Raw genomic sequence first — 16,645 nt, forward strand, 5'->3', positions numbered from 1 at the left:
TGTTGTTGTTGTGTTTTTAAAATACTGTAGATTAAGGTCATTTGAGGTAGCAACCATGCACACATGCGCACACATACACATAATTCCAGAAAGATTGGAAATAAAAAAATGATTTTAGCTAGAAGGTAGATAAGCAAAATAGAAAAGGGTGATAGCTTTACATTGCTGGAGAGCTGATGACAGCAGACAGCACTTCTGTTATTGCTGCTGCTTTTCACGTCGTAGTGTGAAGGCACCTGAATTACACCAGTTTAACCTTCAGGTTGATCTTCACCCTCACATCAAGGAATCTCTGAGAATCTCTTAAGTCACTTTTCAGCACTTTCATAAGTCTACAGTTCCCAAGGCACCATGTGGAAAGTCTTTGTCAATGCAATCCTAATCAGAATTACACCCTTCTAGGACTACTGGCTTCAAAGGACTTAGAAGGGTGTAACTCTACTTAGGGTTCCCCAGCACTTTTTTATTTCTAAAAGAGGTACCAGTATTCATATCTATGGTCACGCTGAATTCCAGAAAGTGCCCCTTCATTTATTTGGTTGCACTGAATTCCACCAATTCTACCAATTCCCTCCCCCTTTTGGGAAGAGTTCCCTAAAAGGTTCCAGTACCCAGTACCAGTGGGGACCACCACAAAAAAAGTCCTGAGGTTACTCAGTTAGATTACTAAACTAGCAATGGTTGGTAGATTTGCTTACCGCTTCTGAACTTCTGACATAATCAGTGCCCAACATGGTCCATACAAAGTCATGGCAGAAAGCTGATTTCCGGCAATGCACAACACAGCATTGAAGAAGGATCTGTAGCGTAGGAGAAGTTAATAGCTGATGTTGCGGCACAGTCTTCCAGAAAAACTACATCTTTTTTGTAGTTTCAGAGGGGATGAAAAACTGAACTTTTTAGATGCACTTTTGGCTTATAGCATGAATGCCTTTGGCTTTGAAAGGTCACTGTTTGAACTTCTTAAAATGCAACATTGCTGCCTATTTGAATGGTGACATCTGATGTTTTTAGGATGTAATGGCTTTGCAGTTGTTAACTGCCTTGGGTCTTAGTTTTCTAGGAGAAAAGCAAGTTTATAAATGCTTTAAATAAATACATAAGTGTACGGAGGTGGCAACCAATCATAGTTCAATGGCAGTAACACCCAATAGTTCCCACCATCACCACTCTACTGTGTTCACGGTGAGCTTCCTAGAAGGCACCTGGAGAGTGACGGCTGCTCTCGTTCCTTCCCACCTTCTCTAGCAACCCGGACTTGCGGAGAACTGAGCCCATCATAGAAAACCCCTTACAAAGGACAAGCAGCGGCAGCTCTTCCAGCTCCAGCACCCCCAGCTCCCAACCCAGCTCCCAGGCAGGATCACAACCTGGATCCCAAGCTGGCTCGAGTGAACGGAACAGAGTCAGAGGTGAGAGGGTTATTTCCTTGCTTTTCTACATCTGCCCAGCCCATCATTCATTTGACTGCCATACAAGCCTTTAGAAAGCAATGTGTTCCAGTTTTAGGCATGACATTCTATATTCCTACTAACAAGGAAAATGCTTTTCAGTATGGCCTTGCTTGCATTTTACCACGTATGTGTCACAGGAGGAAATTCACTTTCTTTTCAGGAAAGAAAGACAGGGCTGGCAACCTTTGTAGGAAGAGAAACTTCCAGGCCAGGAACCTCTCTTTCTCCCTCACCTCTACCAAGACGTAGTGCTCTGGTCCATATTAAAGCATGCAGCCTTGGAGAGTAAACTTGTATCCGCCTGATGTTGTAAACCAGTTTTTAAGCTGTACCAATTCCGGCAGTCAGGGAGGTTCAGCCATGATTGAATACTCCTCATTCAAAATAATCATAATCTCTCTCTCTCTCTCTCTCTCTCTTTCTTCATCCATCCATCCATTGATTGATCAATCAATAGATTTATCATCTCCAAACAGAAAATAGCCTTTTCCTTAACATGCTAGTTTTCTATGAGCAGGAATTTTTATTTTTTATGGAGAAGCATTAATCACATGAGCCCACAACTTCAACCTGAAATGGTATAGCCCAATCATAGGTTTAAATACCTCTCTGAGAAATAAGTTATGGGGAAAATTACAGTGGGGGAGAAGTGAGGGAGGTATTGGCACTCCTTTGACTTTCATCTTTTCCAAATCTGCCTGGTAGATTCAAAACAGGATGCTGAGACTGGGCCTTAAGATCATGGCCTACATTTCCCTCCCTCTCCTCCCCATCTCTTTGTTTGCCTGATGAAGAGTTCTGGAGTACTCAGAAGCCTGCACATTGTTTTGTGTTTGTTTTATTGGTCCTAATAAAAGCTATTACATGGCTTTTTGTGCTTTGAACCAACGCAACTGCCCGCACCTGGAATCCTTACAATTTTTTTTAAAGAAAAGAGAGATTTACAATGGATCTCAATTCTTGAAGCAAATGTGGGGGCAGGGGGGAAGAGAGCGCACTTCTCTGAAAGACAGCTGTGCTTTCCTATTTTTCTGTTTTGTTCTTGGAGGGCAGAGGAAGAGCGAGACTTTAATCCCACTTGCCCATGCTCTGCTCTTTGCCCAGGGAACACCAAGCCCGAAGGATCACCCGTTCTCCCTCATGAGCCAGCTAAGATGAAACAGGAAGAGGGCAAAGATCTGACGCGACCGAGTCGGCCTGCTGTGAGTCTTAAATGTGTTTCCTAACCAAATGCTGCCTACAGAACTGTTTTTGTTTTGTTTGGGGAAACAACTACCCCATAACCTTAATCGTAAGAGGGGAAAGAAAAGAGTCAAATGCTGTGCACACACATACACCCCTGCCCTTTAGACTTGGATATAGAAAGAGACAGAAACAGATAGAGAAGTTGAGATTTGAGGTTGCTCCAGCCTAGGAATAGCAGAAGTTCATGACTGGGACTAGGGCTGTTCATTCTTTCAGTGTATTGGCATATTTGAAGTTCATCCATAAACCTAAACATTTTGTAGGATATCATCAGTACACTTTAGCAACTCACTCTCATGAAGTTTATCCTTTGTTGAGGGAAGCGTCTCCATTCTCAGCTCTACAAATATTCTCATAAATAGGTCTGACTCGATAGCCAGTTTTTGTTAGGTGGGCATTCTAGTCTGAAAAGACACAATGGTCTATATGTGAGTGTGTGTGTGGTTATCAAGAGCCGCCCACAGCTTGAAGGCCAAAGCCACTAGAAGGTCAAGGGTGGTGCAAGATGCTATAGAGAGTTACAGCGCTGGTTTTTAGAAAGAGCATACTGCCATTTGTAGGACCGGCTCACTTGAGATGAAGGCATTATGCCCACCAGTGAGAGGGCAGATAACCAAGATGTGTTCCCAGGAAACGTCGTAGAGTAGAACAGAGTAGTTAGGTCATATTTGATCATATTTGGGAAATTGGATTTCTAGGCAAGGTGGTGATGCCTAAGATACAGCAGTTCAAGAGCCAGCAAAGCAGAATGTTTAGGAGCAGGGAGCCCCAGGCCAATTCCATCACCAGAGGAAGAAGTGTCCTGTTTTCTGATCAATAGCAGGCGTGGGAGAGTGTCGCCAACACATCCTTCTCCAAAGCCCGATGGGTACAGGGTCAAACCAGTTGCCATGTGCCCTTGAGGAGACAGGCTGTAGCCTGGTGGGGTTTTGCAGCACTTCTTTTTCTATTAAGAGATTCACCAGGACACACAACAAACTCATCCCATATGTTTCTTCCTGGTTTGATTTTGTGTTTGACATTTCGTATATCTGTACAGCAAGAGGGCATGGGAGGAATTGCCACTTACTCTCTTCTGAATGTGTATTTGCTGTTTTTGTTGTTGTTCTTTCCCCCTTTATACTGAGCTAACACTTTTGATTTTATTTCTAACCTGCTTGCCTTTCCTCTGGCATTTTCCTGTCCTCATCTGTTTCCTCTGATGCTGATTAATCTTCCCTTACTCCCAGAGCTATAAGAAAGCAATAGATGAGGTTAGTGATATCTTTTCTCAGTTGGTCATGCCTTTGTAGGGGTGACTAGTTAGCGCTTTGACCTCAAGCCATATTTTCCTGGTTGCTGACATTTGAAAAGGTGGCACAGAGATCTCCCTTAGGAGAAAGAGGGATGGGCTATAGAAAAGATGGGCAGCTTTTAATTTACTCTGCGTTGAGCCTCAAAAAAATCCACGTGCAGACTGCTTGCATTCAAGCCGCCAGAACAGGATCTTTGGATCTGTGCAAGTAGATATTCCTGTGTGCAAATGGCACAGAGAATATCTGGGACTGAGGAGGAAATTTATGTTGCAACAAAAGTCTGTACTGAATAAAATTCACGCTGCTGCACTTTAGCTCTAGGCAGTATGCATGCCCTACAGAGGACTCCATCAGAACGCTTATGGAAATATGAAGTCCCAGTGCCCTCAAAATCGGGTTCTAAAGCCTGTGCTTCAGGCTTGGTCAGTTCCCTGGCCCAAGTTTTCAGGTTGCAGCGCTGGCATTTTGCATTGATGCCACTGGATACTGGTACACAGACTGCTTTCATCAAGGCCAAACACCATGTTATGTACAGATGTGAATCATACGTCTTACAGAGTCCCTTCTTAAACAGGATATTTATATTTTATGTAAATTGTTTATTTAAAAGATTTATGCTGCACTCTTCCCATCACTCAAGGCCATTTCCAAACACCTAAAAAACAACTTTATACAGCATGGCTTGTGCAGCTGCTTCTTCTGGGGCAACAGGCCATACTGGCCTCTATCCCACCACTAGACGAGCAAAGCTTGAAGCCTTCCTCCAGCAACAGTGGCCTGTCTTTCAATAGAAGAGCCAGTTAAGTGAGCAGGCGGCTCCTTAGGTTGGAGGAACTTCTTCTGGCCTGAAGTCTGGTGTGTGGGTGGGAAGGCTATGTGGGTAGCTAGGTGGGCTCTGTTGTTTTGCCTCAGGCTCAGAATGGAGGGACTTGCAGCATCCTGCCATAACTGATAGATCGTCGTCGTCCTTCTGTGCAGCCCCACATTGGGACTGCGCAGGCGCAGGCCAGCCGCGGAGAAGATTCTTTTAGCTTCTAGAAATGTGACGGGGACGTTCGGGCCCACCGCGCATGCGCGCCGGTGTTCCCGCCAATTTTGAAGTACAAGTACCCGAACGTCCCCGGCATTCCCTCAGTTCCTTTTTCGCCGCCGTTCGAAAAGGTTCTTCAGCTGTCGCTTGTGTCTTCCAACTTTCTTCTACCTGTGAGTTGCCGTTTCCTTCTGACTGGGAAACGCCTCCACTATGTCCCATTCGGCTTTATTTAAAAAATGCCAACAGTGTGGCACTAAAATGACCCACTCTGACGGTCATGACCTCTGCCTCATCTGTTTGGGCGAGGGGCACGTCGTGGAGCGCTGTAAGTTTTGCATGGCCTTCACTCCGAAAGCGCGGAACGACCGCAAGGCCAGGCTCCGGGCCTTTCTTTGGGACGCCAACCTTCTACCGCCCAAAGCCTCGGGGTCGTCCGGGAGCAAGCCCAGCTCTGTCGCCCCCTCGCCGGCTCCTCATCACCCGTCGGAACCGCTCGTCTCGGCTCCGACGGAGGCGTCCGCTCCGGACGGTTCGATCGCCTCCGGTTCCGTGAGTGCTCCGTCCAGTCGAAAGGCGAAGAAACGTGCTTCTTCGAAGCCTTCTTCGAAACCTGTGGCCACCGAGGCTTCTTCGGAGCCCCCGCCGAAGAAGGCAAAGGCCAAGTCAAAGGCCAAGCGCCGTGCTCTGTCGCCGGCCCCGGCCTCGTTGGCTGGTTCCTCTCCTGGACCGGCCCCTCCTCCTGAGGACGTCCGGAGTCTCCTCCATACCCCGTCGCCTCCTCACACACCTCCTCCGGTGATTCCCGACGACTGTGAGTCGATCCGTGGATTTTCGGACGCGTTCCAGGAGTTTGAGCGCTCTCTGCCGTGTGCTCCGGTTCCGGCGGAGGTCTCCGTTCCATCGCAGCCAGTCTTCTCGGTTCCAGCTCCGTTTCACCGGTCCGTTCCGTTGCCTGCTGCTCTGCCTCCTTGGCAGCCTGTCCCGGGCCTGGGGAACGTGGCCTCCTGGCAGGATTTTGTGGCTTGGATTCAGCAGTCCGCTCCCTTTCTGCCTGGTCCTTCGGTGCCCCTGGCCACGGTTCCGGCGCCCTCCACTCTGCCTCCAGCTCCGCCTGCCACTCAGCCGCGTCGCCATCTTTCGGCACCCCAGCCTTCTACCTCGGTTCCGGCTGACCGCCCGTCGGTTCCGACGCAGACCCCAGCGGCTTTCTCCGACTCCGAGGATGATGAGGGCTTGGCGTCTCCATCTGAGTACTCGTCGGACGCGGCCTCTGACCCTTCCCCTGATGATGCTGTGGGGGAGCTCCGCTCATCGTCCCCTAATGACGATTACAGGGTGTTTGCAGAGCAGATGGTCCGAATGGCCGCAGCACTGGAGCTCGACGTCGCCTCCACGACCTCCAAACCCAAGAGTAAGCTGTTGGAGCCGTTGTATTCGGGCTCTCCTGCCTCGGTGGCGTTTCCTCCTGTCGAGGATCTCGTCGATAATGCCCTGGCACTCTGGCAGACCCCTGCTTCTGTACCGCCTACGGCCAAGAAGGTTGAGAAATATTATCGCCTCAAACAGGAAGATTGCCCTTACCTCTTTGCCCATCCGAAGCCCTCTTCCATCGTGGCCGAGGAGGGTCAGGCTCGGTTCCGACGGGGCTCCTCTTCGGCTCCATCGGATCGGGAGGGGAGAAAGCTGGATGGAATTGGTCGGAAGGTGTATTCTTCGGCTTCCCTGGGGTTCCGGATCGCCCATTTCCAAGTAATAATGGGCTCTTACAATCTTTTCTTGTGGAAACGTCTGTCGTCCTACCTCTCTGACCTCCCCGACGATCGCCGTCACTTGGTCAAGGCTCTCCAGGCTGAGGCCTTCCGTTTGTCGAAGCAACAGATGACGGCTGGCAAGGACGCTGCCGACTCCGCGGCGCGTGCGATGGCATCCTCAGTGCTCCTGCGTCGGCACGCCTGGCTTCGATCTACTGCCCTGCCCCCCGAGAAGAAGGCCAAGGTCGAGGATTTTCCGTTTGAAGGTCCTCAGCTCTTCTCAGAGAAAACGGATGAGTCCCTTTCTCTTATGAAGAAGAACCAGCAGACGGCCAAGTCGCTCGGGGTTGCGCCTTCGGTTCCGCAGACGGCTCCGAGATATCGGTACGGCAGGTTCCGGTCCTATCAGTCCCCCTACCAACAGTTCCACCAGCGCCACGGACGGTTCCCCTCCGGTCAATCCTATGGCCACCGTTCCTACTCTGGCCAGCAGCGCCACTCTTCGAGACGCTCCGGCCGGTCCAAGGGACGACAGCAGCCTCCTTCGCCCAAGCCCTCGACTTCAGCGCAGAAGCCCACGGTCTTCTGACTAGACCAGGACGCTTCCCAGTTGGTCTCCAAGGACGCTGTTAATGTCCTGTTCTTGGACAGGCTACGGCCTTTCTTGCCCCGTTGGCGGCTCATTACTACGGATACCTGGGTCCTCTCTGTTGTGGCCCGTGGTTATAAGTTGTCGTTTACCACTGCACCCCCTCTTTCGCACCCACCCCGTTGTGCTTCTTGTTGTAATGTTGTGTTACAAAATAATGTTTTGGAGTTGGTTGCCAAAGGTGCTGTCCGGGTGGTCAATGTCTCTACTTCCCCTTGGGGGTTTTACTCAAGATACTTTCTTGTGGATAAGAAAGATGGGGGGTCTCGTCCCATTTTGGACCTTCGGGCCCTTAATACCTACTTGAAGGTGGAGAAGTTTAGGATGCTTACCCTGTCCCGGGTGTTGGAACTCTTAGAGTCAGGCGTCTGGATGGCCATTTTGGATCTCAAAGACGCCTACTTCCACGTTTCCATCTTTGAGGGCCACAGGAAATATCTCCGTTTTACCTGTGGAGGCGCTGTCTATGAGTACACGGCCTTGCCCTTTGGCCTGGCCTCGGCGCCCAGGGTGTTCACTAAATGTATGGCCACCGTGGTGGCACATCTACGGTCTAGTGGCTGTTTTGTTTATCCCTATTTGGATGATTGGCTCCTGGTGGGTCCCTCCTCTGACTCCCTCCAGGCCTCTATCGCCCTCACCTTGTCCGTCCTAGACGGTCTGGGGCTAGTGGTCAATTTAGGGAAGTTGGTCCTGTCCCCTGGTACGAGCATTAGATTCATTGGGGTCCACTTTGACTCTCTGCTGGGCCGGGCTTATCTGCCCCCGGACCGCTTGAGCAGGCTGTCCTCCCTAGCCCGCCACTTCGTGCATAACCGGTTCCAAACTGCCCTCCTGATTCAAACGTTGTTAGGCCTTATGGCCTCCTCCACAGGGGTGGTGTGTTTTGCACGCCTGCGCATGAGGCCCCTACAAAATTGGTTTGTTCGGGTTTTCAACCCCCTCACTATGAGTCAACACCGTGGATTTTCCGTCCCGAGGGTGATACAGCGGACATTGGTGTGGTGGACTGACCCTGAGAATTTGACCAAGGGTTGTCCTTTTGGTCCCTTCCTGCCGGAGGCCACCGTCTTCACGGACGCTTCCAATCTAGGCTGGGGAGGGCGTTGTGGACACCTGTCTGCTCAAGGTGTTTGGTCCTCCCTTGAAATGGGCATGCACATTAACCTGTTAGAGCTTAGAGCGATCCGTTACTCCCTTGCTTCTTTTGCAGATGTCCTTCGGAACAGGAGGGTTCAGGTCCTGTCGGACAATACCACGGCCTGTTACTATCTCAACAAGCAGGGAGGAACGGTCTCGCTCAAGCTCTGCAAGGAGGCGACTACACTCTGGACTTGGGCCATTGCCAACAACGTCCTGCCCAGGGCCATTCATATTGCGGGGGAGAACAACACGGCAGCAGACACGCTGAGCAGGGTGTTTTTGCCCCAGCACGAGTGGTCCCTCAACGCGGTTTATCTCCACAAGGTTTTCCGCACATGGGGCACGCCGTTGGTCGACCTCTTTGCCACAGCCCACAACAGACAAGCCCCGCTGTTTTGCTCCCGGGCCGGGATTGGCCATCGTTCACTGGGGGATGCCTTCCAGATACCCTGGTCCCCAGGGCTCTTTTACGCCTTCCCGCCCTTCCCGCTCCTTCACAAGGTCCTCTCCAGGGTCAGGGCCTTCCGAACCCATTGTATCCTGATTGCCCCTCGGTGGCCTCGCCAGGATTGGTTCCCCCTTTTACTTTCCCTGTCACAGGGGCGGTATCTCCCGCTGCCACACGCCCCGGACCTGCTACTCAGGGACGGAGTGTGGCATCACGATGTGGCAGTGCTAAATCTGACTGCCTGGCTCCTCTGCGCCCCAGACTAGGCCTCTCTACTAGGGTGCTTAATGTGATTCTGAATGCCCGAAAACCGTCTACCAGGTTGTCCTACCAGAGGAAGTGGTCACGTTTCTCTAGGTGGTTAGCCCCCAAAGGGGTTTCCCCTTTCACTTGTCCGCTGCCTGTCATTCTGGAGTACCTCCTGGACCTGTGCTCCCAGGGCCTGGCGTTCTCCAGTGTTAAGGTGCACATGGCTGCTATCTCTGCCTTCCATGAGCAGATTGATGGGAGGACTGTGTTTGCACATTGGCTGTCCAAACAGTTCCTGAAGGGCCTACTAAAGTCCTTTCCTCCTAGGGCCCATCCTATTCCTCAGTGGAGCCTGACCCTGGTGCTCTCCCGTCTGATGCTCTCCCCTTTTGAGCCCCTGTCTACCTGTCCCTTGCCTCTGCTCACACAGAAGGTGGCCTTTTTGGTTGCAGTCACTTCCTCCAGGCGGGTTGGGGAGTTGTCTGCTCTGAGGTGTGACCCCCCCTTCCTGCAATTTTTCCCCGGTACGGTCATGCTCCACACTAGTATGCAGTTCCTGCCCAAGGTGGTTTCAAAATTTCACCTGCGTCAAAAGGTGGTCCTTCCTTCCTTTTTTCCTACACCCTCTTCCCCAGAGGAACGTACTCTACACACATTGGATGTGAAACGTGCTTTATTGTTTTATTTACATCGCACCAAGTGTTTCAGGAAGTCTCCTGCCTTGTTTTTATGTTACTCTGGCCCTCGCAAGGGCTCGCCAGCTTCTGCCCAGTCCATTTCTCGCTGGATTGTGTCTGCAATTAAACTTTGTTATCAGCAAGCTGGAGTTCGGTGCCCGTTGTCGATTACTGCTCATTCTACTCGAGCACAAGCTGCTTCTGCTGCCTTCCTGCGAGGAGTGCCACTCCAAGACGTCTGCCAAGCTGCAACGTGGTCTACCGCTGACACTTTCATTAAACATTATTCCATAGACGTGAATGCACGCCGTGAATCCGCTGTTGGCACGGCTGTTCTGCACTCTCTGTTCACATAGTCACTCACGCCCGCCCCCATTGGTGAGATGCTAGCTATTCTCCCAATGTGGGGCTGCACAGAAGGACGACGACGATAAACAGGGTTTCTCACCTGTAACTGTTGATCGTCGAGTCTCTTCTGTGCAGACACACATTCCCTCCCACCTGCCCCGCTGTGAGTGCTTGGTTTCTCCATTGTTTCTCAGGCGGCTCAGGTGAACTGAGGGAATGCCGGGGACGTTCGGGTACTTGTACTTCAAAATTGGCGGGAACACCGGCGCGCATGCGCGGTGGGCCCGAACGTCCCCGTCACATTTCTAGAAGCTAAAAGAATCTTCTCCGCGGCTGGCCTGCGCCTGCGCAGTCCCAATGTGTGTCTGCACAGAAGAGACTCGACGATCAACAGTTACAGGTGAGAAACCCTGTTTTTTCAGGTAGGTAACCGGGTTGGTCTTGCAGTCGAAGAGCAAGGTCCTGTAGGCACCTTAAAAACTAACAAGATTTCCAGGGTATGAGCTTTCGAGAGTCAAAGCTGCCTTCAGATTTGCTGTGGAGCATTAAGCCTCCACACTGGCAGCAGCCGTATGAGAACCTGTCCCCATTGCAGGTTGAATTCGGTGTATTTTCCACCAACAGCAACTTTTGTGCATTCAACCAGAGGTGAGAGTTCGAAGCTGACTTTCGGAGTGAGTAGCCAGTCATATTGCAACATTTAAAAAATAGTGAACATTTGTATGAAAACTTTTTTGTGAGGGCTTAATCCTCCTATTACTACACAATAGCACTACACAGTAATGAGACACAATAGTACTCAACAATAGATTGTTGCACTTTATGCTCTTTCACTCATCAGTCATGTGCAACAGGTAACGATCGGTGACTGCACTGCACTCTCTCTTTAAGTAGCTCTAGCATGAGTGACTCCAGTGCCAGTGCACACCATAGACGCTGGCCAGTCCATTACTGCTGCCGCCATTTCTGCTGCCACCATCTGTTGGAGGCAAAAGCGCCTTGCAGACAGTTGCCTGAGATGGGCCAGGCGCTTGGGCTCAGGATTCTTTCCAGCAACTGAGAAGGAGGCAACAGTGCTGATGAGGGGACAACCTGCTGTGACAGAAGAATGAACCTGGCAACTGACGAGGGAGCTTTGAAATCTAGTTGGTCTTTAAGGTGCTACTGGACCCGAACCTTGTTCTTCTCATTCAGATCAACACGGCTACCCATCTGAAACTTTCTTTCACTGTTTCTTTGCCTACCCCCTTGCCAGGTAGCTACCCCTTCCTTCTTTCTGCTGGGATTGAAATTTCGTCCTAAAAGCTAGTGTATGTGAACAAGCAGCCACATGATGGTGGCCTTACCTGGATAATTCTGGTACCAGCCTCGGTACCACAAGGGGTGGTGGTGCTCATAATGGCTGCTTCAAGTGTGTACTAAGCACAGTATATGGAATGTCCATCATATAGAGGAACGTTCTTTCACTGCCAGTCCTCTTTAGTGAGTGGCTTGCCTGCTGCATGGAGGTACCACCCCAGGGGCTGAGCTGCTTTAGAAATGCCTGCAGGTGGCAGCCATTGGTTGAAAAATACTCTTTCAGATGAGTGCAGTAGACCCTTTAAGCTGCCTTTGGGCAGAGCTGGAATTATGTACAAGTTTAGTAGCTGCACTTTAGGGCTTTGAATTTTGAGAGACCTCTAAATATAAAAACAATTACTACTTTACCATTTATGGTGCCTCTCATGGCATAAACATGGCATAGTTTTGGATCTCAACATTTCTTAATCCAGTCCTTCCTTTGGTAGCAGTCTGTATGTGGATTTGTTAAATTCTATAGAGGGGTTAGCTTTGCCTGCCTATTAAACAGAGTTCCCCTTGCTTGCCTACAAACTTATTTGCAAGTCTCAGAAGTGGCATTCCCCTGAATGGGGACTGGCACCCATGCTCCTTTCTGATTCGTAAAATGCTGTGCTAATATTTCAGAAGAGGCTTGTGCATTAAAGAGTGTTGTTGACCTTGCACCTGTGTCCCTCTTAAGGAACATAACAAGCATTAGGATTACATGTCAGCTCTGTTAAGGGGTGATGAATGGTCTTGAAAATACTTCACTGGTCACTCACAGATAACCTGTCTAGGAAAAGGAAGTACTGTAAATTTTTCAAAGCTTTCATTGTTTTAGGCACCGCATCGTGGAGTTCAGGTTAAACTGGCAGTTTTTCAACGTCATTTATTAAATTCATTGATATGAACAGGTTTCAAACTGTGGGGATGTATTTCTCTCCCTGTACGTACTTATCTGTCAAAAACGGTGGTTTCTTTCCTGTCTTTTCTGCTAGGGGGTGGTGTATTGGGTTGCATCCTACCACTGTGGTCCGCTGGTAAAATACCTTCCTTCCAACCCAAATAGCCTTCTTCTGATGCAGGAAGCTCTTCCGCTTGTGCCAGAGGGAGTCATTAGACCCAAGAGAGGCCCCTCCGTTTGTGGAACAGAGTGGTCGGATGTGCCCCTTTATCTTAGCCTTGATTGAGTATGAGGGCAGGAACCGTTTTTAATACCTTTTCTTTACAGGCTGAAGAGCCATGAGTGCAGTGATAAATCAGTATGGTCAGGGCTTTTTTCTGGGAAAAGAGGTGGTGGAACTCAGTGGGTTGCCAGCACAGGGGGCAACTCTTGGTGGAAGGTGGTGCCCCTGGTACCACATGTGTGTGCATGCTCCTGGGGCCAATGATGTCACTTGGGGTCAGCTGGAACAAGGGGGGAGTTTTTAAAAGTTTAAATCGCCCTCGGCAAAAATGGTCACATGGCTGGTGGCCCTGCCCCCTGATCTCCAGACAGAGGGGCACCCAGCCATGTGTCCATTTTCAAGAGGTTCCGGAACTCCATTCCACCGCGTTCCAGCTGAAAAAAAGCCCTGAGTGTGGTTGCACAAAGCTCTTATTCTCAGAAAGAGGAAAGTATCATCACAGAGCTTAATATTTTGGCACTTTGAAAGATTGTGCAGTGTAAAAACTTTGGTGGTTCTTAGTTATTATTGGCAGTCACTTGTAGCAAGTAGTTAGCACAGAGCAGCCTATTTGGTAAATTTTCTGCTCTACCGGAAGCCACCTAACACTAATGACCACTTCCAGCACTCCTATTTTTGCTCATTTGCACCAGCAAATCTCTCTCTTGGTGAAAATGATAACGTTGGGGTTTGTCTGCTATGAGCTATGCTGACCATCTTCCAGAATTCTGAGCCCAATCCCTCTAGTGCACAAGGTATCGGTGCCCCCAGTACCTGTCCACTGGGGTGGCCAACCTGTTTCAAGGGTGCCACAACTGTTACAGGCAACCAGAGTTCAAGAGGAGGCCCTGGTTGTGGCATGGAGTTCGGGCTGTATTCCTGCTTGACTCCTCAGAGCTAAATATCTCCCTAGTTCAATATGCTAGAGGCAAAAGCAGCAGTGCAGAGTGGTGCGTATGTGTTGCAGATCACTGGTAAAGTGACACTCTCTCATAACTTTGGACCTAGCTTGTAACTTACTTAAAGGTTGGATAACACAGCTGTCAATTCTTCCAATATTCTGTTTTCCTCATAGGAATGATCTAAGAGAAGAAAAATAGAATCACTCTGCACTGTCTTAAAAATGATGCAGTTCTTATATCTGTACATTAGGACGACTGATAACTACTTGTGCCACTCCAGAACTGGCCACAGAAGACACAGAGGGCTTCTGTTTATTGTACTGTCTATTTCTTGAATCAGAAGCATTATACGTTTTACTTATATTGGCACCTTGCTGGAAGTTTTCAGCACCACCCAATTATTTTTAATAAAACTAAAAAAAAAAGATGGATGGATGGATGGATGGGCAGGTGTTAAGTCCAACAGAATCCTTTTGCTTGTTCACAATAGCTGGATCTTGCTATTTAATCTATGCAGTTGATCCATGAGACAACCAAGCCAGTGTCTTAATCACATTGCAGGTTAACCGGAACCCAGTTTCCTCAATGAAATATTCTCAACAATGAGGCCATTTAATACCCCTTGAAGTTAAAAATGGAAAAATGGTTCTTTTCAGCTGCTAGTCGATTTATAAGCTGCTTGCCAATGCAGTGAAGAGGTTCTCTTCATTCTGGTCCAGTGGGTCTTGTACAGGGACTCCTTCCTTGGGCCTGTCACACAGTCTCAGGCTAACCCTACCTCACAGGGTTGTTAGGATAAAATGGAGGCGAGGAGAATGAAATAAGCTGCTTTGGGCCCCCATTGGGGAGAAGGGTGGGGTATACCTGTAAATAAATAAAGTAAATGAAATGATACTACTTGCTCCCTCATTGATAAGCGTTCTGAGTGAGGGCTCACGGTGTCGGATGCTTGGCCGTTGTGTAGGGCTCACAGCTAAGTGGCCCGCAGGCAGGCCTGTACACCGTTAACCACTTCTCCAGTCATGCTGCCTGAATCAGGAGGGGAGGATCATGATGAGAGGGAGGACTCCTGCTCTTGCTGGTATCCCCAGTCTTGATCTCTCTTCCCATCAAAACTCCTTTGGAGAAAGCCAGGAACCAAGGGAGAGAGACGTTCTTGAGCAGGAGACTGGATGAGTTTTTCTCACTTTCTCTGATGTGCCCCAGCCCTCGGCCCTGTCTGTACCTGAGAATTAGAGCATGAAGCGTCCTAATGAGAGCAGAGCTTCTTCTCTTTCTCCCCACAAAGGAAGTTGGGTAGAAAAGGAGTCTGGAAAGCTTGTTCCCATGAGGGAAGTCCTCCTCCTATTTTCTCTGGTCTGTTTTTTTTTTCCTTTTTCAAGAGGTTATGTCTTGACAACAAAAAACCCGCTGCATCTGTAAAGTCTTGCTTGGCCTTCTCCCTGGCATTCTGGTTTTCTACATGAAAAAATGGTTTAAGGCAAGTTAAAATATGTGACCCACATCTATGCTCTGAAGTGTTGGAGTCCTAGGAGGTGTGTACCATATTCTAAACACACAAATCTGTAAATCCCTGTCCTCTAAAACCAACGTATTACACTGTGAGTAATACTAGATACCCATGGATAACTAGTACCTTAAAGCTATTAAACATGGTGTGTACCATATTCTAAACACACAAATCTGTAAATCCCTGTCCTCTAAAACCAACGTATTACACTGTGAGTAATACTAGATACCCATGGATAACTAGTACCTTAAAGCTATTAAACATGGTGTGTACCATATTCTAAACACACAAATCTGTAAATCCCTGTCCTCTAAAACCAACGTATTACACTGTGAGTAATACTAGATACCCATGGATAACTAGTACCTTAAAGCTATTAAACATGGTGTGTACCATATTCTAAACACACAAATCTGTAAATCCCTGTCCTCTAAAACCAACGTATTATACTGTGAGTAATACTAGATACCCATGGATAACTAGTACCTTAAAGCTATTAAACATGGTGTGTACCATATTCTAAACACACAAATCTGTAAATCCCTGTCCTCTAAAACCAGCGTATTACACTGTGAGTAATACTAGATACCCATGGATAACTAGTACCTTAAAGCTATTAAACATTCAGGCCCACCTGAAGTTTCTCGGATTCTCCTCTCTTGCCGTGATGAGCAGGAATAGTAACCATACTCTCTATATCGACAACTGTGATTACATCCGTGTCTTTGCTACCAGACTTTTGATGCAGAGGTGTTGTTGGGGAGGTAACTTTTTTTTAAAAATAGAGTGTTCTGCTTTAGCAAAGTGGAAACAATCCAGCTAGAATAAATGAGTCACTAATTATTGGACTTTGAAGTATATAATATAAATGTCTTTGTGCTGTCTGAATCTTAATTGGGCCTTCTTTTCATTTTAGGGGGAAAAGCAATTAAAACCATAGGAACTGATTTGGCAGTAATGAAAATATTTGCTTGGATTTGGCCAAGTGTTAATCACAAAGTTGGTTAGCAGTAGAAACAAACTCTTGAAGACCATATTCTCTCTTTAATCTTCAAACGGAGCAGTGCTGCCTGGGAGAACACTGCCTTTTTTTGCTTAGAAGATAGAAGCCAGTTTTTTACCGCTGTGATTAGTCTGTGCTCATCAGCATTGATGGGATTAGATCTCGGTGGTTTTCAGTGGTGGGTTGGCCCTCTAACAACCTAGAAAATTTCCTGGTGGACCAGTGTCTTGGAGAGGTACTGGCAGCCAGGAGCAAGCCCAGTGATAGTAGCATCACAGGGGCTACCCAGCTCAGATCCATCGAGTAGCAGTGGGTATATCCATCTCCACCTCCTGTGCTACACACTAGGACCCAGCCAAAAAGAGAAGATTATAGGCAAGCCTGTATCTATTGCTACTGGCCAGATTCCAGCCAAGCAGCCCCTATAGAGCTGTCAGATCTGAAGGGGCCAC

The 16,645-nt window shown here is 48.6% G+C and overlaps 1 protein-coding gene across 1 annotated transcript in view; it reads left to right on the forward strand.

Moving 5' to 3' along the window:
* Positions 1 to 16,645, forward strand: part of TNIK (TRAF2 and NCK interacting kinase) — a 350,725-nt gene that overhangs the window by 298,201 nt on the left and 35,879 nt on the right. Inside the window, exons 18-19 of the mRNA XM_054983851.1 lie at positions 1,249 to 1,412; positions 2,559 to 2,656. Of these exons, the coding sequence (XP_054839826.1) occupies positions 1,249 to 1,412; positions 2,559 to 2,656 (262 nt within the window). The remainder of the gene's footprint in view (positions 1 to 1,248; positions 1,413 to 2,558; positions 2,657 to 16,645) is intronic.

This window comes from Eublepharis macularius, chromosome 6, assembly GCF_028583425.1.
Source record: "Eublepharis macularius isolate TG4126 chromosome 6, MPM_Emac_v1.0, whole genome shotgun sequence".
NCBI lineage: Eukaryota > Metazoa > Chordata > Lepidosauria > Squamata > Eublepharidae > Eublepharis > Eublepharis macularius.